The sequence below is a fragment of the Neoarius graeffei genome, chromosome 6, assembly GCF_027579695.1.
Source record: "Neoarius graeffei isolate fNeoGra1 chromosome 6, fNeoGra1.pri, whole genome shotgun sequence".
Taxonomy (NCBI): Eukaryota; Metazoa; Chordata; class Actinopteri; order Siluriformes; family Ariidae; genus Neoarius; species Neoarius graeffei.
The window spans coordinates 8,424,222-8,449,205 of record NC_083574.1 but is presented as its reverse complement, the minus strand read 5'-3'; the positions used below and the strand labels follow the sequence as shown (position 1 = coordinate 8,449,205).

General features: G+C 40.9%; 1 protein-coding gene across 1 annotated transcript in view; it reads right to left on the bottom strand.

The window, feature by feature from the left end:
* Positions 1–24,984, bottom strand: part of ptprq (protein tyrosine phosphatase receptor type Q) — a 197,318-nt gene that overhangs the window by 158,879 nt on the left and 13,455 nt on the right. Inside the window, exons 5-14 of the mRNA XM_060923263.1 lie at positions 22,060–22,277; positions 21,689–21,869; positions 21,308–21,598; positions 16,699–16,983; positions 15,335–15,607; positions 14,979–15,239; positions 12,356–12,486; positions 6,381–6,510; positions 1,941–2,094; positions 1,728–1,834 (exon numbers count right to left, since the gene is read on the bottom strand). Coding sequence (XP_060779246.1) covers positions 1,728–1,834; positions 1,941–2,094; positions 6,381–6,510; positions 12,356–12,486; positions 14,979–15,239; positions 15,335–15,607; positions 16,699–16,983; positions 21,308–21,598; positions 21,689–21,869; positions 22,060–22,277 — 2,031 coding nt within the window. The remainder of the gene's footprint in view (positions 1–1,727; positions 1,835–1,940; positions 2,095–6,380; positions 6,511–12,355; positions 12,487–14,978; positions 15,240–15,334; positions 15,608–16,698; positions 16,984–21,307; positions 21,599–21,688; positions 21,870–22,059; positions 22,278–24,984) is intronic.

The window sequence follows — 24,984 nt, the reverse complement described above, 5'->3', positions numbered from 1 at the left end:
TTCTGTATTGCAGCATGCCTTGCCAGACGGTAATAGGTACCATTTTTATGATGGTCTTTGGTATGACCCAACCAGGAGTAGAACCCGCAATCTCCTGGTTGAGAGTCGGACACGCTAACCACTAAGCCAACTCACAGTAGACTGTCAGTTAACCAGCGCTAATCTCATCTCATTATCTCTAGCCGCTTTATCCTGTTCTACAGGGTCGCAGGCGAGCTGGAGCCTATCCCAGCTGACTACGGGCGAAAGGCGGGGTACACCCTGGACAAGTTGCCAGGTCATCACAGGGCTGACACATAGACACAGACAACCATTCACACTCACATTCACACCTACGGTCAATTTAGAGTCACCAGTTAACCTAACATGCATGTCTTTGGACTGTGGGGGAAACCAGAGCACCTGGAGGAAACCCACGCGGACACGGGGAGAACATGCAAATTACACACAGAGAGGCTCTCGCCGGCCACGGGGCTCGAACCCAGACCTTCTTGCTGTGAAGCGACAGCGCTAACCACTACACCACCGTGCCGCCCCAAGTTGGCCATTTTCACACTTATTTCGATTTTTGTCTTTAAAAATTTTGATTTTTTTCTGACTGCTTTATACTATTTAACAGTTATTCCACAAAATTGAGTTGCACATGAGCTGATATCTTTAGCTATCAGTTCATGTACAATGAGACTGAGTGGAATAACTGTTTTATTCTATCTACATTCACTGGATTTTGAAAAACAGCATTTTTTGATTATTTTTAGCAAATTTGATAAATAAAAACTTTATACAACATGTCCGACAAGATCATTTCCGCTTAGAGTGTAAACAAACTGGCGAAATGACAGGAGCAATTTGTGAAAAATGCTATATTAATAATAATTCTTGAAAAATTAAACATACTGTCAAATACTTTTATTCCATATTTTGTGGCTTTTTTTGTATTTTTGGGGGATTTTGTTTTCGAGTAGAGTTTTTATTTCGTCCTCGGTTGGTTCAGTAATATGCCACCATTTTGTTTTTTTGCTACTCACGGTATATGAGCTGATATCCTACTAGTAGAGTAGCCAATCAGAGCGCACAACTGCTCATATCCAGTGAATGTGGATAGAATAAATAATGGAAATCATCTCATCTCATTATCTCTAGCCGCTTTATCCTGTTCCACAGGGTCGCAGGCAAGCTGGAGCCTATCCCAGCTGACTACGGGCGAAAGGCGGGGTACACCCTGGACAAGTCGCCAGGTCATCACAGGGCTGACACATAGACACAGACAACCATTCACACTCACATTCACACCTACGGTCAATTTAGAGTCACCAGTTAACCTAACCTGCATGTCTTTGGACTGTGGGGGAAACCGGAGCACCCGGAGGAAACCCACACGGACACGGGGAGAACATGCAAACTCCGCACAGAAAGGCTCGAACCCGGACCTTCTTGCTGTGAGGCGACAGCGCTAACCACTACACCACCGTGCCGTCCTAATGGAAGATATATTTTCCCATTATAATTATTTATTTCTAGAAAGAAGCAAAAATAGAATTTGAATTACAAGCATGAATGAAATGAGTAAAAAAAAGAAAAGAAAGAAACAGTCTTAATGGTCTTATACAATATATTTGTTATCTAAAAATCTCATAATAAGAAATATTAGATACCTTTGTTTCTTCAAGACATCTTCATTTGCTAAAATATTTTTGCTGTGTGTGTGTATTGATATCCGTACTCACACGTGTTAACGGTAAGCACAGTAGGAAAACTGTGTCTCCTTCCACTTATACTTCTCACCTCGACAGTGTAAACAGTCCCAGGAGGAAGATGGTCAAAGTTATACCATCTGATGAAATAAATCACTAGATTCGTTATTTATACAGAGAATCTGAATCAGAAACTGAACTAAAAGATCAATACGATCAATAGAATGACGTGATTTGAGCTCACACCTCTGATCAGAGACACTGAGCCTCATCTGCAAGTTATAGGTGGAGTTTCTGATGGACAGCATGAAAGCGTTACACACTCCCGGTCCCTCACGCCAGCTCACACACACAGACGATGCTGTCCTCCGAACGAGCAGTAATGTGACCGAGCTAGGGACTAGTGATGAGGCGATATGGCAAAAATATCATACGGTATTGTGATACTGGAAGACATTTTGTAATACAAAGTATGCATCACAAGATCATCACACTAAGAGTATAATGTTCTGAGACGTTAAGAAAAAATAATGAAAGCTTAAAGCTAGACCGCCTTTCAGATTTTTCAAGTGTAAGTCATAAAAAGAATTTTCCCCGACACCTGATTATTTTTGTTTAGTGGATTGAAAGCTACCAAATTCGAATCACAGACTTCCAGTTTTATTAGGTTTTTTTAAGCAGAATAATTCATAAATTTAAGGCCACATGGCCCTAAATTCTCCGCTATTTTTTCCTGCTTCACCATGACCCAATTCAAGATACTACATCATGCATGACGTGGTGGGCTTTCCCCGTTCGCACAAGGCATTGTGGGATACAAATTTGAAACAGGAGAGAAAAATGGACGACGTGAGTGTGCGAATGAAACGTGAAAGACCGACTACAGTAACGGAAAGAAAGTGAGAAGAAAAGACGTTATGTTATATACGAAGGAAAGGAAACGCAGGACCAAGCTAATAAATATCAGCGCTCAGCGAGCACCTCGGTGTGGTCAGCTGTTCGTTTAGTGACAGAATGATGTCAAAGGTAAACCTGCGCATGCGCACACACATACGGACTTCCTCTGTCTGCTTGACTTAGGGTGACTACCTGCTCATAAGCCCAAGGGGGGACAAGGGGTATGTTTTTGAGGGACAATGTGGGACGCCGCCCCCACTGCGCCGCGCCGGCCGCTGGAAGACTCACAGATAGTGGTTTACCCATTTCTAGCACATACTACCTTACATGGTATATCAATACTACCCTATTCTGCTGTTATTGGTGATGTATGGTCATGAACAGGCCACCAAATGTGTTTTTTTTTAAATAAACATTCATAATATTTTTACCATTCAATGACTTGACAGACACACTTCCACTTATGATTTACTGAAGCTACTCAATTTTATTTATTTTCCATTACAATTTATTCACTTTAAATCAATCATAATATAATATTGAGTCTGAGGCTTTGCAGTGCATCAGTACAGCAGGAATAGCGACAAGTCTCCATTTAGTTTTCAGTGGATTAACAGGAATTGTAGTGGCTCAGCACCACAGAAACAGTAGAAAAAAAGTCTCTTAACTCACAACCACAGCTTTGTGCCACAATCTCCTGCCCGATATGATATTGCGTGTTGGACAGTGTGATACACACTCGTCACCTCTGCCGCAGTCACTTTGTCAGGTAGAGAGTCGTTTTTAGGTCGGAGGAAAGCATCCATAGATTTAGACGTTTCTTTCTGTTGCACACGTTTCTTGTGAGTCTCCGCGAGCCTGTGTCGTTTCACATCGTATTCCCCGCCATGTCCGATTGAGAAAGATGTTTTGCAAAGGTCACAAAAAGCCCTCTCGGTATCCCCCTCAACCCCTTTCAGCCACAAATATTCATTTCCCCACTCTTTCCTGTACATACACCTTCTCTTTTTAACTGGAGGTGGCGGTGCCTCACCTGCCATCTCCCCGGTACCTTTCTCCATTTTTTAATATGAAAGCAATGCATGCGTTGCACCTGCGTCCCTCGTCACTGTCTGTGCACGTGAGTGCGGTGTCATGGCAACAACAAAAAGTTGACAACAACCAGTCAGTTGTGAGGGGTGTGTGTGTGGTTTTGTTCTACAGTCTATAGTGGCATCGGTGGTGTGCTGAAATGTCAAGTAATATTCGTTTGGCTGCCTGGGTGGCCCGGGGAGAGCGACATCCCCCTCAGCAAGCATCAATTATGCGGGACACGTTCTGAATTTGCGGGACGCATAAATTCGGCTTCAAATGCTGTACGCGCACGTGCTATGCGGGACAGGTGGTCACCCTAGCTTGACTGCACGAAGCGCGCGATTTTATGCACATTATTTGCTTTAATCCCCTCAAATTAAATAACTTCCCAGCCACAGAATTCCCTGATATTTTGTGAGATATTACAGAAATAAACATATATCAAAACGACCACATTTCAAAGGGAACTAAATTTATGAAATCGAAAGGCCGTCTAGCTTTAATTCTTTAATTTAATTTGGGAAAGTGAATTTAATTTAATTATATAAATGTTATTTATATTAGGGGTGTGTGATAAGGCAGAATATAGATTGGTGATACTCAAAGATATTTCTGTTACACAATATACATCATATCTGGGTTTGCTGATACAGTGGTATGCAAAAGTTTGGGCACCCCTGGTCAAAATTGCTGTTACTATGAACAGTTAAGCAAGTTGAAGATGAAATGATCTCCAAAAGGTATAAAGTTAAAGATGACTCATTCCCTTTATATTTTAAGCAAAAACATTTTTTTTTTATTTTCACCTTTTACATTTTCTAAATGACAAAAAAGGAAAAGGGCCTGAAGCAAAAGTTTGGGCACCCTGCATGGTTAGTACCTAGTAACACCCCCTTTGGCAAGTATCACAGCTTGTAAACACTTTTTGTAGCCAGCTAATAACCTTTCAGTTCTTACCTGGGGGATTTTCACACATTTGTCCTTGCAAAAGGCTTCCAGTTCTACAAGTTTCCTGGGCTGTCTTGCATGCACTACTCTTTTGAGATCTATCCACAGATTTTCAATGATGTTTAGGTCAGGGGACTGTGAGGGCCCGGGCAAAACCTTCAGCTTGTGCCTCTTGAGGTATTCCATTGTAGATTTTGAGGTGTATTTTGGATCATTGTCTTATTGTAGGACCCGTCCTCTTTTTAACTTCAACTTTTTTTACAGATGGTGTGATGTTTGCTACCAGAATTTGCTGGTATTTATTCGAATCCATGCTTCCCTTGACCAATGAAATGTGCCCTGTGCCACTGGCTGCAACACAACCCCAAAGCATGATGGATCCACACCCATGCTTCAGAGTTGGAGAGATGTTCTTTTCCTGGAATTTGGCACCCTTTTTTCTCCAAACATACCTTTGCACATTGTGGCCAAAAAGTTCTATTTTGATTTCATCAGTCCACAGGACTTGTTTCCAAAATGCATCAGGCTTATTTAGATGTTCATTTGCAAACTTCAGACGCTGAATTTTGTGGCTAGGACGCGGGAACGGTTTTCTTCTGATGACTCTTCCATGAAGGTCATATTTGTTCAGGTGTCACTGCATAGTAGAACAGTGCACCACCACTCCAGGGTCTGCTAAATCTTTCTGAAGGTCTTTTGCAGTCAAACGGGTTTTTATTTGCCTTTCTAGCAATCCAACGAGCAGTTCTTTCAGAAAGTTTTCTTCATCTTCCAGACCTCACCTCGTTCTCCACTGTTTCTGTTAACTGCCATTTCTTAATAACATTACAATCTGAGGAAACAGCTACCTGAAAACACTTTGCTACGTTCTTGTAGCCTTCTCCTGCTTTGTGAGCGTCAATTATTTTATTATTCAGAATGCGAGGGAGTTGCTTAGAGGAGCCCATGGCTGTTGATTTTAGGGACAAGTTTGAGAAGCCAGAGATACAGCTTTGAAATCTGCATCATCTGAGCTTTCCTAATGAAGAATTTGAACAAGCCACAGCTCAATAAGCTAATTAAGGTCTGGAACCTTGTTAAAAGTTACCTGAGAACTCAAATGTATTGGGGTGCCCAAACTTTCGCATGGTATCCCTTTTCTTTTTTTTTTCTCTCTCCAATTGTACAAAACAAAAATAATACACAAATCTTGCAGAAAACGCTGAACAAAAAAGTCGTCTTTACCTTTATGCCTTTTGGTGATCAGTTCATCTTCTGCTCACTTAACTATTCACAGTAACAGACGTTTTCAGTAAGGGTGCCCAAACTTTTGCATACCGCTGTAGATAAACTGCTAGTAAAAAAATATATATTTTTTTTAATTTTATGTTTCCTAAATATGTGTCCACACACATATTACATATATACAATACTGTGCAAAAGTCTTCGGCACCCTATTTTTTCTTTCACACAAACTTTCTATTTTATGACTTCTACATTATCGAGTCGGCAAAGGGTCGTCGACTCATACCATATATTGATGATGCATTTATTTATTTATTTATTTATTATGGTTTACTGCTTACTATTTATAGGAATTTTCTTAATGTTGAAACATTTCATGTCATTATTTTTAAGCCATTTTTGGTTGACAGCATTTCTTTAAATGTGCCTAAGACTTTTGCCCAGGACTGTAAGTAGTCTGACAACAGTACAAAGTAAGTAAGTAAGTGTGTGTGTGTGTGTGTGTGTGTGTGTGTGTGTGTGTGTGTGTGTGTGTGTGCATACAAGCTCTGATGGTGAGGAAAACTGGTGCACTATCTCTAAAAGACTCCTTCTCTGTACGCACTGAGATGTTACACAGCTTTCCTGCGATCACACCATGAAACACCGCTCGAGTCTGTGACACTTTCTGCACCTGCAATACACACACACACACACACACACTTTTGCAGCCAGGGACCCCTTCTGGTGTACGTCCTCCTTTAGGATCACAGTACAGCTTTATTTTAATGAACATGCTGCAAATAACTAAATATTAACACATTAGAAAATGAATCACGTTCATTTTACTGGAACCATCTGAGGTTTTCATTCCTGAACTTTCCACTTACAGGTACACTGTGTTCAAATGCACTCAAATTCAAGTTGATATTTATTATTCTTATGTTTACATTAGTGAATGTTAAATGAACGTTTCGGAGTTTAACCACTCCATATAAAAATAAACTCTTGTACATGACTCATCAATTCATTTCAAGTGACCAGTTCAATGAGGGTAAGAGCTATGAAAATTAAAAACAAATTGTTGCTCGTGATCACCATGGTCAGCACATATTGACACAAAAACCCCACCCATAACTTAAATCTGCTGACCCTTTCTCTATAGTCTCATCTCCAAAGTCTATAACAAGCTACATATTTAGAATAGAATAGAATAGAATAGAATAGAATAGAATAGAATAGAATAGAATAGAATAGAATAGAATAGAAACACTTTTATTGCCAGGTGTGTGGACACACACGAGGAATCTGACTCCGGTTCACTTAGCTCTCATAGTACAAAAACAGATAAAAAAGCATAAACACAAACAAACAAGCAAACAACAACAACAAAAATAGGTGCATAGTGCAAAGTAATCCAGGTAAGTCAAGTATGGAATAGTTAAATAAATATAAAGTATACAGTGAGCACAGAATGACGGTATAAGTGTTCAGATATTTTACAAGTGATATTACTGATATATGAATCTGGATTTTAGCTGTTCATCACAGAAAGGATTTCCCTTTTGGTGCAATATGGTGCATAGTGCAAAGATGAATAGTAAATTTAAATAAGTAAAAAAATATATTATATATATATATATATATATATATATATATATATATATATATATATATATACACACACACACACAAACACACACACACACAGTATATATACATACCGGTGTGTATATATATGCACGTATACATATACACACACACACTAATATATATATATATATATATATATATATATATATATATATATATATATATATATGTATGTGTGTGTGTGTGTGTGTGTGTGTGTGTATACGTATATATATATATATATATATATATATATATATATATATATATATATATACACACACACACACACACACACACACCGGTATTTATATATACAGTGTGTGTGTGTGTGTGTATATATATACACACACACAACCCCGATTCCAAAAAAATTGGGACAAAGTACAAATTGTAAATAAAAACGGAATGCAATAATTTACAAATCTCAAAAACTGATATTGTATTCACAATAGAACATAGACAACATATCACATGTCAAAAGTGAGACATTTTGAAATTTCATGCCAAATATTGGCTCATTTGAAATTTCATGACAGCAACACATCTCAAAAAAGTTGGGACAGGGGCAATAAGAGGCTGGAAAAGTTAAAGGTACAAAAAAGGAACAGCTGGAGGACCAAATTGCAACTCATTAGGTCAATTGGCAATAGGTCATTAACATGACTGGGTATAAAAAGAGCATCTTGGAGTGGCAGCGGCTCTCAGAAGTAAAGATGGGAAGAGGATCACCAATCCCCCTAATTCTGCGCCGACAAATAGTGGAGCAATATCAGAAAGGAGTTCGACAGTGTAAAATTGCAAAGAGTTTGAACATATCATCATCTACAGTGCATAATATCATCAAAAGATTCAGAGAATCTGGAAGAATCTCTGTGCGTAAGGGTCAAGGCCGGAAAACCATACTGGGTGCCCGTGATCTTCGGGCCCTTAGACGGCACTGCATCACATACAGGCATGCTTCTGTATTGGAAATCACAAAATGGGCTCAGGAATATTTCCAGAGAACATTATCTGTGAACACAATTCACCGTGCCATCCGCCGTTGCCAGCTAAAACTCTATAGTTCAAAGAAGAAGCCGTATCTAAACATGATCCAGAAGCCCAGACGTCTTCTGTGGGCCAAAAAAAAGTACCGTAAAATAACAACACGTAGCAAGAAAAGTACTTGGAAAACACTAAGGACAGAGCTGAGAGGGAAATACAAACCTTTCACCAAGTGAAACTCGAGCGTGCTTCGACTCGGCTCCCTTCGATTTCAGTGACAGGTTCAAAAGCCACCTTTCTAGACGTCTTTTTGTGAAATCCTGTGTTTGTTCACCCTTTTTTTATTAGTTCACGGCGAACCCTGAAGAAACTTTTACCAGTTTCATGGTTTGATCGATTTGAAGTGCTTTCAATCCTGTGGGAAGCTCTGTGAGCTACAATGTGTTTGCAAAACCCTTCCTTCCTTTTTTTTCATTCCAGAATTTGCTTCGAGTATGTTGAAAATTTTGCACAGATTTCAGAGACTGTATGTACTGTGTGCCAGGAAGTTAGCATTAAAAAAATGAACTAGCTAACAAGCTGTTGAGTTGAGTTCAAGTCATTTGCTTGGCAACGTTGATAGGCTACATCACCTAAATAAAAGTCCAATCTCTAGACTTTTTTTTAAAAGATTTTTTTGGGGCTTTTTTCACCTTTATTACTGGATAGGACAGTGTAGAGACAGGAAATGAGTGGGAGAGACAGACAGGGAGGGATCAGGAAATGACCTCGGGCCGGAATCGAACCCGGGTCCCCGGATTTATGGTATGGCACCTTATCCACCTGAGCCACGACGCCCCCCCCAACCTCTAGACTTACTTACACTCACCGGCGCTTGTGCTTGGCTGCAGGAGTGGAACCCAACATGCTTCCGCTGTTGCTTTTCTCCTGAGATGCTTTTCTGCTCACCACGGTTGTAAAGACTGATTATATGAGTTACTATACGAGTTCCTTCCTGGCAAAAAAATTCTAACCAATCTGTCCATTTTCCTCTGACCTCTTATCAACAAGGCATTTGTTTTCACCCGCAGAACTGTCGCTCACTCAACTCGATGTTTTTTGTTTTTCACACCATTCTGTGTAAACTCTAGAGAGTGTTGCGTGTGAAAACCCCAGGAGATCAGCAGTTTCTGAAATACTCATCTGGCTCAAACCAACACCCATGCCACAGTGAAAAGTCACACTTTGAAATCACAGTTTTTCCCATCCCGATGTTTGAACATTGTGAGCATGAACTGAAGCTCCTTGATTTGTATCTGCATGATTTTATTTGATGCATCGTGCTGCTGTCAAAGGATCGGCTGATTAGAGAACTGCATCAAACAGCAGGTGGATGTATGGGTGTTCCTAATAAAGTGTCCGGTGAGTGTATTTGTATGTGTTAGTTGGTCCTGTTTAGCTTCTCACTCATGGCTACTTATGATCTGTGGTTGGTTGAAGAGAGCAACTGGACTTGCTTGAAGATTCTTGAAAACGTTTCGCCTCTCATCCTAAAGACATCCTCAGTTCTGTCTGACTAATAGGGAGTATCCAGTATTTATCCTCTCATGGATCATCATAGAATCCGAATCAGAATGCTGATGGCTGCATTGTAGGTGGCCGATAAAAGATGTCATAGACACCCACCTCTGTTCAATGATGGTCGTTCCAGGTTGACAAAAATGAACGATCCTCTCTGGCTAAGATGTCTGCCAGTTTTCTGGAAGTCCTCTCCCTATTCTAGATGCTCCCTATTAGTCAGACAGAACTGAGGATGCCTTTAGGATGAGAGGCGAAACGTTTTCAAGAATCTTCAAACAAGTCCAGTTGCTCTCTTCAACCAACCACAGATTACTATGTGCCTGGATGACTGAGATTCGTCACAGATATGTTTCTACACACTTTGGGATGAGATCCCTATGAGAGGACTTCCAGAAAGCTGGCAGACATCTTAGCCAGAGAGGATCGTTCATTTTTGTCAACCTGGAACGGCCATCATTGAACAGAGGTGGGTGTCTATGACATCTTTTATCAGCCACCTACAATGCAGCCATCAGCATTCTGATTCGGATTCTATGATGATCCATGAGAGGATAAATACTGGATACTCCCTATTAGTCAGACAGAACTGAGGAAGCCTTTAGGATGAGAGACGAAACGTTTTCAAGAATCTTCAAGCAAGTCCAGTTGCTCTCTTCAACCAACCACAGATTACTCTGTACCTGGATGACTGAGATTCGTCACAGATATGGCTACTCATGATGCGGTGGCATTTCAATCCATCTGTAAATAATGCATTTCCATGCTTTGAACACTAGAGGGTGTATTGTGTGTGTTTATATGAAATTACAGACATTTTGAAATAAGGCGTAAAGCGGAAACTACAGGGCTTGGGTCAGTTAAAGGGATGAGGAATGCTTTTATGGCAGTACACCTTGCAGGCAGTAGAGAGCGATAAAATACACACTGCTCCTTAGGGTGCATCAGTTGCCCTCACTTTCATAAAATCTGATGCATTTTTGTTTGGGTGTTCCTTTTCACCAATAAAGACATCCTGTAAAATTTTTTGACCATATTCAAAAGTCTAATGGTGGCACCATGAGGTTCACATTTTGCCAAAAAACGCTTATTTTATGTTTTCGCGTAAGGTTTGAATCACAATGTTGGACTCCATTTATTGATTTCTTGTGGCCCTCAAACTGGAAAACTTCATAGGTGAAGACTTGTGGCTGTTCTTTGCAGCTTTTGATATAGTTGATGATCATCTGTTCTCAACACCAGTGTCACAATGGGATGGCTTGGCATCTTACCAGAGGATAAAGGCAACACTCACAAACTTCATTGTGACAAATGATGTGGCAGAGCGTGGGGTTAAACTAGCCCATGAGAAAGTTGGTTCTGCCACAATAGAAGAAAGATTCCAGAACATTGTGCAAGTTGTAGCAAAAGACAGAGTAATGGTTCCAAATCTGAGACGGCCACATAGGAAATAGACACTGAGAATTTGCTTCTTAACATTTCACTTGTATCTTCAGTTGTCTTGAAAACAGGTAATCCAGGATCATTATAACTTTAATAGGGGCTAGCATATGCATAGGCAGCAAGCTTAAAACCAGGGTTATAACATTGATAGATAATGCTAGTGACACCCTAAAATAAACCTCCAAATATTTTTAGACGTTCTAGACATACTGTCTACAGTATCTAAGATATTTGGTATACTCTATAAGGTGCCATAATGTTTCATGAAAAGTGATCAAATTTTGTCAAAGTCATAAAATAGCAGCTTTTTCCATAACTTTGAGTTCCTGGTGCCACCATTAAACTTTTGAATTTTGTCAAAATATTTCACCCAGTGTGTTTTCTTACCAAAAGGAACATCTCATCTCATCTCGTTATCTCTAACAGCTTTATCCTGTTCTACAGGGTCGCAGGCAAGCTGGAGCCTATCCCAGCTGACTACGGGCGAAAGGCGGGGTACACCCTGGACAAGTCGCCAGGTCATCACAGGGCTGACACATAGACACACAACCATTCACACTCACATTCACACCTACGGTCAATTTAGAGTCACCAGTTAACCTAACCTGCATGTCTTTGGACTGTGGGGGAAACCGGAGCACCCGGAGGAAACCCACGCGGACAACATGCAAACTCCACACAGAAAGGCCCTCGCCGACCACGGGGCTCGAATCCAGGACCTTCTTGCTGTGAGGTGACAGTGCTAACCACTACACCACCATGCCACCCCAAAAGGAACATAAAAACAAAAATGCATCATGATTGGAGGAACTTTTCATTTTTAGGGGGCAACTGATGCACCCTACTGCTCCTTTAATATGTTCAGTGAAAGACAAGAAAATACAGTAATTGTTAATATGTAGTAATATTTCTGTTCTTACCATGGCAGTGTCAGTACAGTCCATACAAAGCACTTCATATGTGTGTTCATGACCCGCCGCTCGATCCCACAATACTTCTACTGAGTGGTTCGTCGCAACACCGGCACGCGCACGCAATGGAGGTGCCAGACCTGTACACACACACACACACACACACAAAACGTCTGTCTTACTATTTAATGCAATGCTACAACCCTAAGCTTAACCACAGTAACCAAAAGGAAACTTTTTGTGGGGTATACTGGTTTACCTGTGCCCATCCGTCCGAAACACCCTTTTTCTCAGCAACCACAAATCATAGCCACTTGGTACCAAACTTCAGCTTGGGGTTCTATACCATGTATACCATTTTCAGGTCTGTCACACATCGACTTCCTGTTTACCAACTTAATGCATTTACGAAACATAGCGTGGATTTTGACGCTATTTCAAGAAGCAAAATGCTGTTTCAAAATGACTGTTTACCAGGATGCTGTTTGAAATCCCTGGGGAGAGACACTGCTCTTTACTTACTTGTTTCAGAGTTTAATTATTTGTTGAAGTCAACATTCATATTATAATAAGCGTCCTATTTTTATCTAATCTAATCTATTCCTTCGATTGCTTGCATTCTGAGAGCGGCAGGATATGTAAGTGAGCAATAGCTCACAGTTGACCTTGTTTTTTTTTTAAATAAATGCTGCACAATTTTTCCTCATGGGGACCAGCAAAAGGTCCCCACAATGTCAAAATTGTCAGATATTCCTATCCTTGTGAGGACACAAGACATCCATCAAGATTATCTGGAGGTTTACTGGAAGATCTACAGTGGTGCTTGAAAGTTTGGAACCCTTTAGAATTTTCTATATTTCTGCATAAATATGACCTAAAACGTCATCAGATTTTCACACAAGTCCTAAAAGTAGATAAAAAGAACCCAGTTAAACAAATGAGACAAAAATATTATACTTGGTCATTTATTTATTGAGGAAAACGATCCAATATTACATATCTGTGAGTGGCAAAAGTATGTGAACCTTTGCTTTCAGTATCTGGTGTGACCCCCTTGTGCAGCAATAACTGCAGCTAAACGTTTCTGGTAACTGTTGATCAGTCCTGCACACCGGCTTGGAGGAGTTTTAGCCCGTTCCTCCGTACAGAACAGCTTCAACTCTGGGATGTTGGTGGGTTTCCTCACATGAACTGCTCGCTTCAGGTCCTTCCACAACATTTCCATTGGATTAAGGTCAGGACTTTGACTTGGCCATTCCAAAACATTAACTTTATTCTTCTTTAACCATTCTTTGGTAGAATGACTTGTGTGCTGAGGGTCGTTGTCTTGCTGCATGACCCACCTTCTCTTGAGATTCAGTTCATGGACAGATGTCCTGACATTTTCCTTTAGAATTCGCTGGTATAATTCAGAATTCATTGTTCCATCAATGATGGCAAGCCGTCCTGGCCCAGATGCAGCAAAACAGACCCAATCCATGATACTACCACCACCATGTTTCACAGATGGGATAAGGTTCTTATGCTGGAATGCAGTGTTTTCCTTTCTCCAAACATAACGCTTCTCATTTAAACCAAAAAGTTCTATTTTGGTCTCATCCATCCACAGAACATTTTTCCAATAGCCTTCTGGCTTGTCCACGTGATCTTTAGCAAACTTCAGATGAGCAGCAATGTTCTTTTTGGAGAGCAGTGGCTTTCTCCTTGCAACCCTGCCATGCACAGCATTGTTGTTCAGTGTTCTCCTGATGGTGGACTCATGAACATTAACATTAGCCAATGTGAGAGAGGCCTTCAGTTGCTTAGAAGTTACCCTGGGGTCCTTTGTGACCTCGCTGACTATTACACGCCTTGCTCTTGGAGTGATCTTTGTTGGTTGACCACTCCTGGGGAGGGTAACAATGGTCTTGAATTGCCTCCATTTGTACACAATCTGTCTGACTGTGGATTGGTGGAGTCCAAACTCTTTAGAGATGGTTTTGTAACCTTTTCCAGCCTGATGAGCATCAACAATGCTTTTTCTGAGGTCCTCAGAAATCTCCTTTATTTGTGCCATGACACGCTTCCACAGACATGTGTTGAAGATCAGACTTTGATAGATCCCTGTTCTTTAAATAAAGCAGGGTGCCCACTCACACCTGATTGTCATCCCATTGATTGAAAACACCTGACTCTAATTTCACCTTCAAATTAACTGCTAATCCTAGAGGTTCACATACTTTTGCCACTCACAGATATGTAATATTGGATCCTTTTCCTCAATAAATAAATGACCAAGTATAATATTTTTGTCTCATTTGTTTAACTGGGTTCTCTTTATCTACTTTTAGGACTTGTGTGAAAATCTGATGACGTTTTAGGTCATATTTATGCAGAAATATAGAAAATTCTAAAGGGTTCACAAACTTTCAAGCACCACTGTAAGACACCCCATGCTTAAAAGGTGCTTTTGCACTGTTTACTTGCCATTTTGTTTCCAGCTCTATGTGACCTTTGCGTTTTATGCCGTTTTATGGGCGTGGCTAGATGCAAATCATGTTTGCGAAGTGAATATGAAAAAAATCAGTTTTCGTAAATCTGCTTTGTGATTCACAAAGTTGTCCTACGTTGCTTTCGATGAGCTTTCACTCACAAGTTCTGACTGAGCGCAATCTGAAGCCGTCACTGCTCGCGCCTCTACTGGTGACAAACAGCTGGAAATCATACGCGGTTCCTGGACTCAGATTTCCCACCACAGCTTTATTGGCCCCTCTGGACATCGGGATCCAGGTGCTGTTCCTGCTGTAAGCTACAGTAAGGCCATCATAAACACCGCTCATGGGCATCTGCACAAAAAGGACCACGGAGAACATGTCCACTGAGTACGGGACGGCGTCTCGGACCATCTGTGGCTCTAAAAGCATCAAATACAACATGCATAGTCTTTAAGCCTGAGTGTATAATAACACTGGCAGAAATGTAAATAGAAAAAGTATTGTCGATTTTTACTTAGTGTCAGTTGTAAGGTTTTCTCCACGCTCCTGTTCCCGCCCCTTTCTGTAGCCACACCCGCATCATACGTCTCACCAGGCACAAGCTTTGAAAATGTAATACAGTCCGAGCTGTTCACCCAGAATTCTCGGAAGCGCTCTTGACTTGGAGGGCGTGGCCGTAGCTGGATGTGATATGCATCAACCTCATGATCACCAAGCTGCTGCCAGCACACGGTTGCGTTTTCTGTCCCAATAGCTGATAGTGAAACACTGTGTGGAGGATTAACCTCTGAAACACACACACACACGCACGCACACACTGATTTAACAATCGTTTCATACTAAAACTGAAAAGAAGAAATGATATGAGCCAATAAAATGTACTAAAAATATAGTCAAGTTCAGAAATGTTGGCACCCTTTTTACAGAAATTGTTGCATAAAAATGCATTACAGAGTTACAGATAATGATTTACTTCTAAAATTTTAAAAACACTTTTTTTAAAAAGACTGAAAAACAAATTGTAATAAAAACATATAGTCAATTCCAGAAATATTGGCACCCTTCAGTAGCACTGGCCATAATATCTCATCTCATCTCATTATCTCTACCCGCTTTATCCTGTTCTACAGGGTCGCAGGCAAGCTGGAGCCTATCCCAGCTGACTACGGGCGAAAGGCAGGGTACACCCTGGACAAGTCGTCAGGTCATCACAGGGCTGACACATAGACACAGACAACCATTCACACTCACATTCACACCTACGGTCAATTTAGAGTCACCAGTTAACCTAACCTGCATGTCTTTGGACTGTGGGGGAAACCGGAGCACCCGGAGGAAACCCACACGGACACAGGGAGAACATGCAAACTCTGCACAGAAAGGCCCTCGCCGGCCACGGGGCTCGAACCCGGACCTTCTTGCTGTGAGGCGACAGCGCTAACCACTACACCACCGTGCCGCCCCTACTTAATTTATATTTTTATAAAATAAATTATATGTTCCACGGTTTTACTGACATTCTCCAGATTTGAATCATCCTAAATCATGGAAGTCTGAATTAAAGAGCATAGTCCATATACAAACCTGGCAGAGCTTAAAATATAAAAGAGAGTAAAATTTTGAAAAGGAAAAAAAAAATTCAACCTTGTTTGAAATTACAGGGCGTGACTCAGTGCTCGTATTTCCTCCAGGGTTCCATCAAATGTAAACTCTGGAGGGTGCCAATAATTTAACTTTTTTTTTTAATGTACACACTAAAATCTTTTCTTTTAGAAACAACAACTCCACATTGTCCCTTTATGTTTAATCTCAAAATATCACTCGTATGCTCTTTTTTTTTTAATAAAGGGTGCCAATAATTATGGTAGCATATCACACCTGTGATGATAAGCAGGGGTGTGGCCTCAGAGCTCTCCACCCCTTCTGCTGTAACTGACACCAGACTGATTCTGTAAACATGAAAATCTTCCAGATCACCAATCACAGCACTGAGATTCCCTCTGTTCAACCACAAGCCCCGCCCCCTGCCAGAGGCTACATCCACCCAGCACAGGAAGTATCGCTCAAACAAAGCATCATGGGTAAATTCAGGGTCAGCCCAGGATAGGGCAATCTGACTGGATGTGACATCCGTCACTGTGACGTTCTGTGGAGGGTTTGGTCCTGTAAAAAAAAAAATTGTACAAATAAAAATTCAAAAATAAATAATAGGAATGAAATTTAAGATTTAAAAAAATGTAAGGAACATAACACTTATGACTTGTTGGTTATTTTAAAAACAAAAATACGTAAAGTGAAGTTGATTTTTATCCCAATTTGTTTTATTCCTCTGATACTACGTAAATTTACCAAAACTATTTTTTAATTATTTATTAAAGAATGAGGTCATGCTTTTTATCCATTTATAGTTGCATTTACTACTGCTGAATATCTGAGAATCAAGCTCGTTCCAGTTACATTATCAGTCATGTTATACAGGGGCGTATCAAGCTTTCCAAAAGTGGGGGTGTTCTGGAATGGGGAAGCCATATCGTTAGAAATCGGTTTATGGCTATATACACGCCCGGCGTGTACACTGTGATGTACTGTCAATGACCGATATGGAACTTTTTCATACCCATGGTCCATGGATGCAAATGAAAGGGAGGACAGCAGAAAGCCTATAAATCCAGTTGACTCCAGCCAAGTTCTGCATTTCATGCAGAGATCTATCATGTTGGGTTTTGGTGTTGTTACTGCCAGGGTTATGTAATTATTCAGTAAGTGACGGCAAAAAGTATTGAGTGATAATTCTAGGTAACAGGATACTGTTCTATAACAGAGATGTCAGTATTGCTGCCTACACTGGTATACACTGATATAAACAAAACCAAAAACTTCACATAGCCCAAGAAGTCATACACAGTGTATAGATCATACACCATCATGCATAACAGTTTGGACTGGGATCACTTTGTGTGAGCAGGAGGCATGGCTCATCAGTTCATGTTGGAGAAGCGCAGCATCCTGGAAGGACCTCTTTAGTTTAGCATTCAAATAAGACGGGGCAGTTCCTGCTTTTAATGTCTTTAATTATTCAAACTCGTGTACAAAACTTGTTTGCATCATGCATTACATCAGGTTTAATGCATAAAATTTGAAAATGATGCAATAGACTATACATACAACAAACACTTAATGGCCAAATAACATTACTGTACAACAATTATTGAACATTCATTTGATTTGAAATGCCTTTAAATCTCAATTGAAAAACTCTTCTAAAAAGTGATAAGCAGTTATAATGCATGGAAAGTAGACTTGGTACAAACACACACACTTGTAATAAAAAACTTGCCTCAACTGACTTTACAACTAGTAACTACTATTAACACAATCTTTTAGGGCATGGCGCCTGGGACAACTGTTTGAACGACGGCATCACAAGCGCTTTGAGAAGGGTCTGTGTGCAGAGCCGCAGAGCCAGGCACAGTAAGCACCGCATGCGACGTCAAACCTGGAACGGTGAATCAGGAGCGGGAAAACTGGTGTTGGCTCCGCAGCTCTGCAGACAGATACTGTATTACTGAGCGCTTTCGGCACGCTACGCAAACTGGCTATTATATTCACGGCACTGCTGATTGGTCGGGTGAGAAAAACTGTTTTGAGTCCGTTGCGTGGCTGTTTTTTGTCTAACGTTATGGCAATAGTTTACTTCCTTGTTACACATTTTATAGTAGCTGTATAATTTTCATAATGATGTCATTTTAATCTGACAAAAGTGCGGGGGATGAAATTGTGTTTCAACAAAAGTGGGGGGGATGAAACGTACGCATCCCCTGCGGGTGATACGCCCCTGATGTTATAGCAGCTATAAACAATCACTTCACCAGCCTTTCTTTTTTCCTTACTCTGCAGTGAATAAAACAAACAAACAAAACAAACAAACAAAAACACAGCTTGTCACTACGGAGCTATATACAGTGCAGTTTTCCTAATTCAGTTCCTCGTTTTCAACATAACCACGATTTAACTAAGACAAGGGAATGAATAGATATTTTGGGAATAAATTAGTAAAATGTGGCCATGATATTCAGTACTGTACAAAAGTCTTCGGCACTCTGTTGTTGTTGTTGTTGTTGTTTCCATACAAACTTTGTTATACACTACCGTTCAAAAGTTTGGGGTCACTTTGAAATGTCCTTATTTTTGAAAGAAAAGCACTGTTCTTTTCAATGAAGATCACTTTAAACTAATCAGAAATCCACTCTATACATTGCTAATGTGGTAAATGACTATTCTAGCTGCAAATGTCTGGTTTTTGGTGCAATATCTCCATAGGTGTATAGAGGCCCATTTCCAGCAACTCTCACTCCAGTGTTCTAATGGTACAATGTGTTTGCTCATTGCCTCAGAAGGCTAATGGATGATTAGAAAACCCTTGTACAATCATGTTAGCACAGCTGAAAACAGTTGAGCTCTTTAGAGAAGCTATAAAACTGACCTTCCTTTGAGCAGATTGAGTTTCTGGAGCATCACATTTGTGGGGTCGATTAAATGCTCAAAATGGCCAGAAAAATGTCTTGACTATATTTTCTATTCATTTTACAACTTTATGGTGGTAAATAAAAGTGTGACTTTTCATGGAAAACACAAAATTGTCTGGGTGACCCCAAACTTTTGAACGGTAGTGTATGTAACCTATAGTATCTGGACAGCATGCTGTCAGTTAGTCATTGTCATGGCTACTAGCCCCACCTACTCTTCAGGAGACTTGCGCCACACTCTGAAGTAAGGAATGTTTAGTGTAAAGTTCTCCTGAGCTTCATTTCTTCTTATTTAATTCTCCAGAATCTTTACTCAATTTTAGACAATATGAATTCAGCGGGGCGGCACGGTGGTGTAGTGGTTAGCGCTGTCGCCTCACAGCAAGAAGGTCCGGGTTCGAGCCCCGTGGCCGGCGAGGACCTTTCTGTGCGGAGTTTGCATGTTCTCCCCGTGTCCGCGTGGGTTTCCTCCGGGTGCTCCGGTTTCCCCCACAGTCCAAAGACATGCAGGTTAGGTTAACTGGTGACTCTAAATTGACCGTAGGTGTGAATGTGAGTGTGAATGGTTGTCTGTGTCTATGTGTCAGCCCTGTGATGACCTGGCAACTTGTCCAGGGTGTATAAATGGTAAATAAAATAAAGGTGGTAAATAAAAGTGTGACATCTCATCTCATTATCTCTAGCCGCTTTACCCTTCTACAGGGTCGCAGGCAAGCTGGAGCCTATCCCAGCTGACTACGGGCGAAAGGCGGGGTACACCCTGGACAAGTCACCAGGTCATCACAGGGCTGACACATAGACACAGACAACCATTCACATTCACACCTACGGTCAATTTAGAGTCACCAGTTAACCTAACCTGCATGTCTTTGGACTGTGGGGGAAACCGGAGCACCCGGAGGAAACCCACGCAGACAACATGCAAACTCCACACAGAAAGGCCCTCGCCGGCCCCGGGGCTCGAACCCAGGACCTTCTTGCTGTGAGGCGACAGCGCTAACCACTACACCACCGTGCCGCCCGTGACTTTTCATGGAAAACACAAAATTGTCTGGGTGACCCCAAACTTTTGAACGGTAGTGTAGATTTCTGTTTTACGACGTCTGCATTATCGAGTCAGTACAAAAACATTTCAGAGTTCTAAACGTTCATTTTTGTTTTGTTTTTTCAGCACTAAATTAAATGTTACGGGGGGGGATTGTAATGTATCTGCACAGCATATTCCATAAGAGAGCACTTTTCAGATTAAAAAAGAAAACATAATGAAGGCTGCTGGGTTTTGGTGCAAAATGAAGAAGCAAGTGTGACAGTCAAAGTGTCCAGAAGAACTGTGGCTGGTTCTGGAAGATGCTCAGTAAAACCTACAGATCATTTCCGCATAAAACTGCACTCATTGGACCTGAGAATACAATTATATATATTTTTTAAGCAAAGGGTCGTCTCACACCAAATATTGACTTTGTTTCATTGATTATGGCTTACTGATTACTGTTTATAGTATTTTTTTAAATGTTGAAACATTTCATTTCATTATTTTTAAGCCATTTTTGGTCTACAGCATTTCTTTATATGTACATGTTTCTTTTACAAAGAAAGAAAAACATTTATTTTGGCTTAAATTATGTGAGCTCATACAATGTATTGGTGTTACTATAGAAATTATTGATTGATTGATTGATTGATTGATTTACTTTATTGATCCCAAGCTGGGAAATTGTTTTGTTGCAGCAGCAAGTTATCAGACATGTGAATAGAAAAAGACGCACTGTACAACATAAAATAAAAACCTACAGGAACGAGCACATTGAGAAAATTAATCAACATCAGCTGACCAATCAGAATCAAGAATTCAAGAGAGGGGTGTGTGTGTGGTATTAATTGTTAATGAACCTGAATCTGAGGATCAAAGTGTTATGACAGTACATTGGTGTGTGTGTGTGTGTGTGTGTGTTTGCACTCACTGGTTTTAACTATGAGAACCGGCCCGAGGGTTTGAGACGCTCCACTGGGGTGTGTAAGGCTGAGTGAGATGTAATAGATGTGTCCAGGGGACAGTCCACACACAATCTTTCTATTCAGTGTGTGTCCAAGCAGAGTGTGTGTAAGGACTCGGCTACCAGACTGATCATGAACATGCAGGCTGAGCGCTGAGCCGAGAACCGAGTGGGCCTGAGAAATGTCTGACCAATTGAAGACCACTTCTGTCTCCTGCACACTGTCCACAGACAGGCCAGAGAAAGATCCCTGCAGCACTGTTACATACACACACACACACACACACACAGGTTACACACACACACATACACTGTGAGACTGTCTCCATCTCTCTCTCTCTCACTCACATGGCATGTGGCAGAGGAAGGGAAGCTGTATGTCACACAGGAGAGAAGTGAAGAAGTAGCCTGGTCCTGTAGCGTTCCTTTGAAGGGCGAAACAGTTCGTCTGATTGGCTGAGAGAGATGATATTACAGCGACACTCAGGTTGTAGACGGAGCCATCAGCCCAGCACAGATGACCCTCTTCCTGAGACAGAAACAGTAAACAAGGTAGGGCTTTCCTGGGTCAAAGCACAGACACACTGACACTGGAGACTCTCATGCAGACATAAATGCTAAATAAACATCTCCTCACAGAAAACGTCACCATATCCATGATCTTACATGTTTTTAAATGTGTTAATATGGACTGTCGGTTAAACGAGAGAGAGAGATACCCCTTGGTCATTCAGAGAAGTCCACAGCAGCAGCAGGTGGTTGTGGGACTGTAGGTTGGCAGAGACAGACAGAAAGTCAGTGTCCGTCTTTGTACTGGCTAGATGGACTCCTGGGCCGATACTCTCACACACCCGTTGTGCTTCAGACCACGTCTGTACATCCTGTCTGACCCGGAAACAGTTCCACCCTGTCGCTATCCAGCCCACAGGACACCAGCCTGCAGGAACACAGCAGGGATTAGAGTTAGAGATATGAACAAGACAGTCAATGACGGCGTAGCTCACTCCGGCCCCGTCTAGTCCAGAAGGAGCGATCTAAAGTGGGCCACCTTGCGCGATAAATATTGCAAGCTATATACAGAAGCTATATACACCCTAAGAATACCAATTTATTTGCCAGGAAGAATCAAAAACGGCGAGGAATTGACTGAGAAGAAGTGATTTTTGTTGAACTGCTCATTAAGGCTTAACTAGTCCACTATTAACTTCATTAATAATTGTAATGAAGCAAGTCTGGGTAGAAGTTATACGCACCCTAGGTACCCCTACCTTCATGCCAGAAAGAATCAAAATCGGTGAAGAATTGAGGGAGAAGAAGCGATTTGTGTAGAAACTGCTCATTAAGGATTGATTACTTACTCCATATCTTCATTATTAATTGCAATTATGCAAATTTGGCTAGAAGCCACATGCACCCCAGGCAGACCTACCTTCCTGCCAAAAAGAATAAAAATCGGTGAAGAACTGAGACAGAAGAAGTGATTTTCATGAAATGTGGACGATGCCGGATGGACGACAGACACCACATTATGGCATAAACTCATCACCTGTTGGCTGGATGAGCTAACAATGCACCATATCATAACCATACAACTCAGTTTGACAGTTTTGAGTATGTCAGCTTACTTGTAGAGCAATTGTTTCTCCAAGTACAGCCGATTTCAGAATTAATGGCACCCTTTGCAAACATTTGGAAAAGAAAATTATTTACAAAATGAATACCCCATTCTGTGAGCGAAATATTTTTAACTTGAATTTAAAAAAAAAAAAAACGCGTTTCTATAAGTTTCTAAAAGGTAGCCAGATAGACTCGATTCACAGTTAAAGGAACACCTTTAACTCCGAATTCTATTAATAAGTCTATTTCCAAAGTAATGCCTGAATATTTACATGATTACAACAATATGGATGAGGTATTTAAATTTGGTGACTGTCACTATTTATTCGAGCCAGAAAACAGCCCCTGTGTGATAATCGACTACGAGAATGTGGTGAAGCGTCAGAGACTGAGATGAGAGAAAGGTGAAACATTGAGTGTAGAAACAAGTCATTTTCTACAGTTTCTTTACAGTTATTGAGGTAAACAGACTCCGCTGTATCTCTGTAGGGATCCTTTCTATGCTGTCAGACACTTACAGTTAGGTCCATATATATTTGGACACTGACACAAATTTTGTTTTTTTACCGGTTTACTGAAACATATTCACGTTATAGTTATATAATGGACATGGGCATAAAGTCCAGACTTTCAGCTTTCATTTGAGGGTATCCACATTAAAATTGGATGAAGGGTTTAGGAGTTTCAGCTCCTTAACATGTGCCACCCTGTTTTTAAAGGGACCAAAAGTAATTGGACAATTGACTCAAAGGCTATTTCATGGGCAGGTGCGGGAAATTCCTTCGTTATGTCATTCTCAATTAAGCAGATAAAAGGCCTGGAGTTGATTTGAGGTGTGGTGCTTGCATTCGGAAGATTTTGCTGTGAAGAAAACATGCAGTCAAAGGAGCTCTCCATGCAGGTGAAACAAGCCATCCTTAAGCTGCGAAAACAGAAAAAACCCATCCGAGAAATTGCTACAATATTAGGAGTGGCAAAATCTACAGTTTGGTACATCCTGAGAAAGAAAGAAAGCACTGGTGAACTCATCAATGCAAAAAGACCTGGACACTCACAGAAGACAACAGTGGTGGATGATCGCAGAATAATTTCCATGGTGAAGAGAAACCCCTTCACAACAGCCAACCAAGTGAACAACACTCTCCAGGAGGTAGGCGTATCAATATCCAAATCTACCATAAAGAGAAGACTGCATGAAAGTAAATACAGAGGGTTCACTGCACGGTGCAAGCCACTCATAAGCCTCAAGAATAAAAAGGCTAGATTGGACTTTGCTAAAAAACATCTAAAAAAGTCAGCACAGTTCTGGAAGAACACTCTTTGGACAGATGAAACCAAGATCAACCTCTACCAGAATGATGGAAAGAAAAAAGTATGGCGAAGGCGTGGTACAGCTCATGATCCAAAGCATACCACATCATCTGTAAAACATGGTGGAGGCAGTGTGATGGCTTGGGCATGCATGGCTGCCAGTGGCACTGGGTCATTAGTGTTTATTGATGATGTGACACAGGACAGAAGCAGCCGGATGAATTCTGAGGTATTCAGAGACATACTGTGTGCTCAAATCCAGCCAAACTGATTGGTCGTCGTTTCATAATACAGATGGACAATGACCCAAAACATAAAGCCAAAGCAACCCAGGAGTTTATAAAAGCAAAGAAGTGGAATATTCTTGAATGGCCAAGTCAGTCACCTGATCTCAACCCAATTGAGCGTGCATTTCACTTGTTAAAGAATAAACTTCAGACAGAAAGGCCCACAAACAAACAGCAACTGAAAACCGCTGCAGTAAAGGCCTGGCAGAGCATTAAAAAGGAGGAAACACAGCGTCTGCTGATGTTCCAGACTTCAGGCAGTCATTGCCAACAAAGGGTTTTCAACCAAGTATTAGAAATGAACATTTTATTTGCAATTATTTAATTTGTCCAATTACTTTTGAGCCCCTGAAATGAAGGGATTGTGTTTAAAAAATGCTTTAGTTCCTCACATTTTTATGCAATCATTTTGTTCAACCCACTGAATTA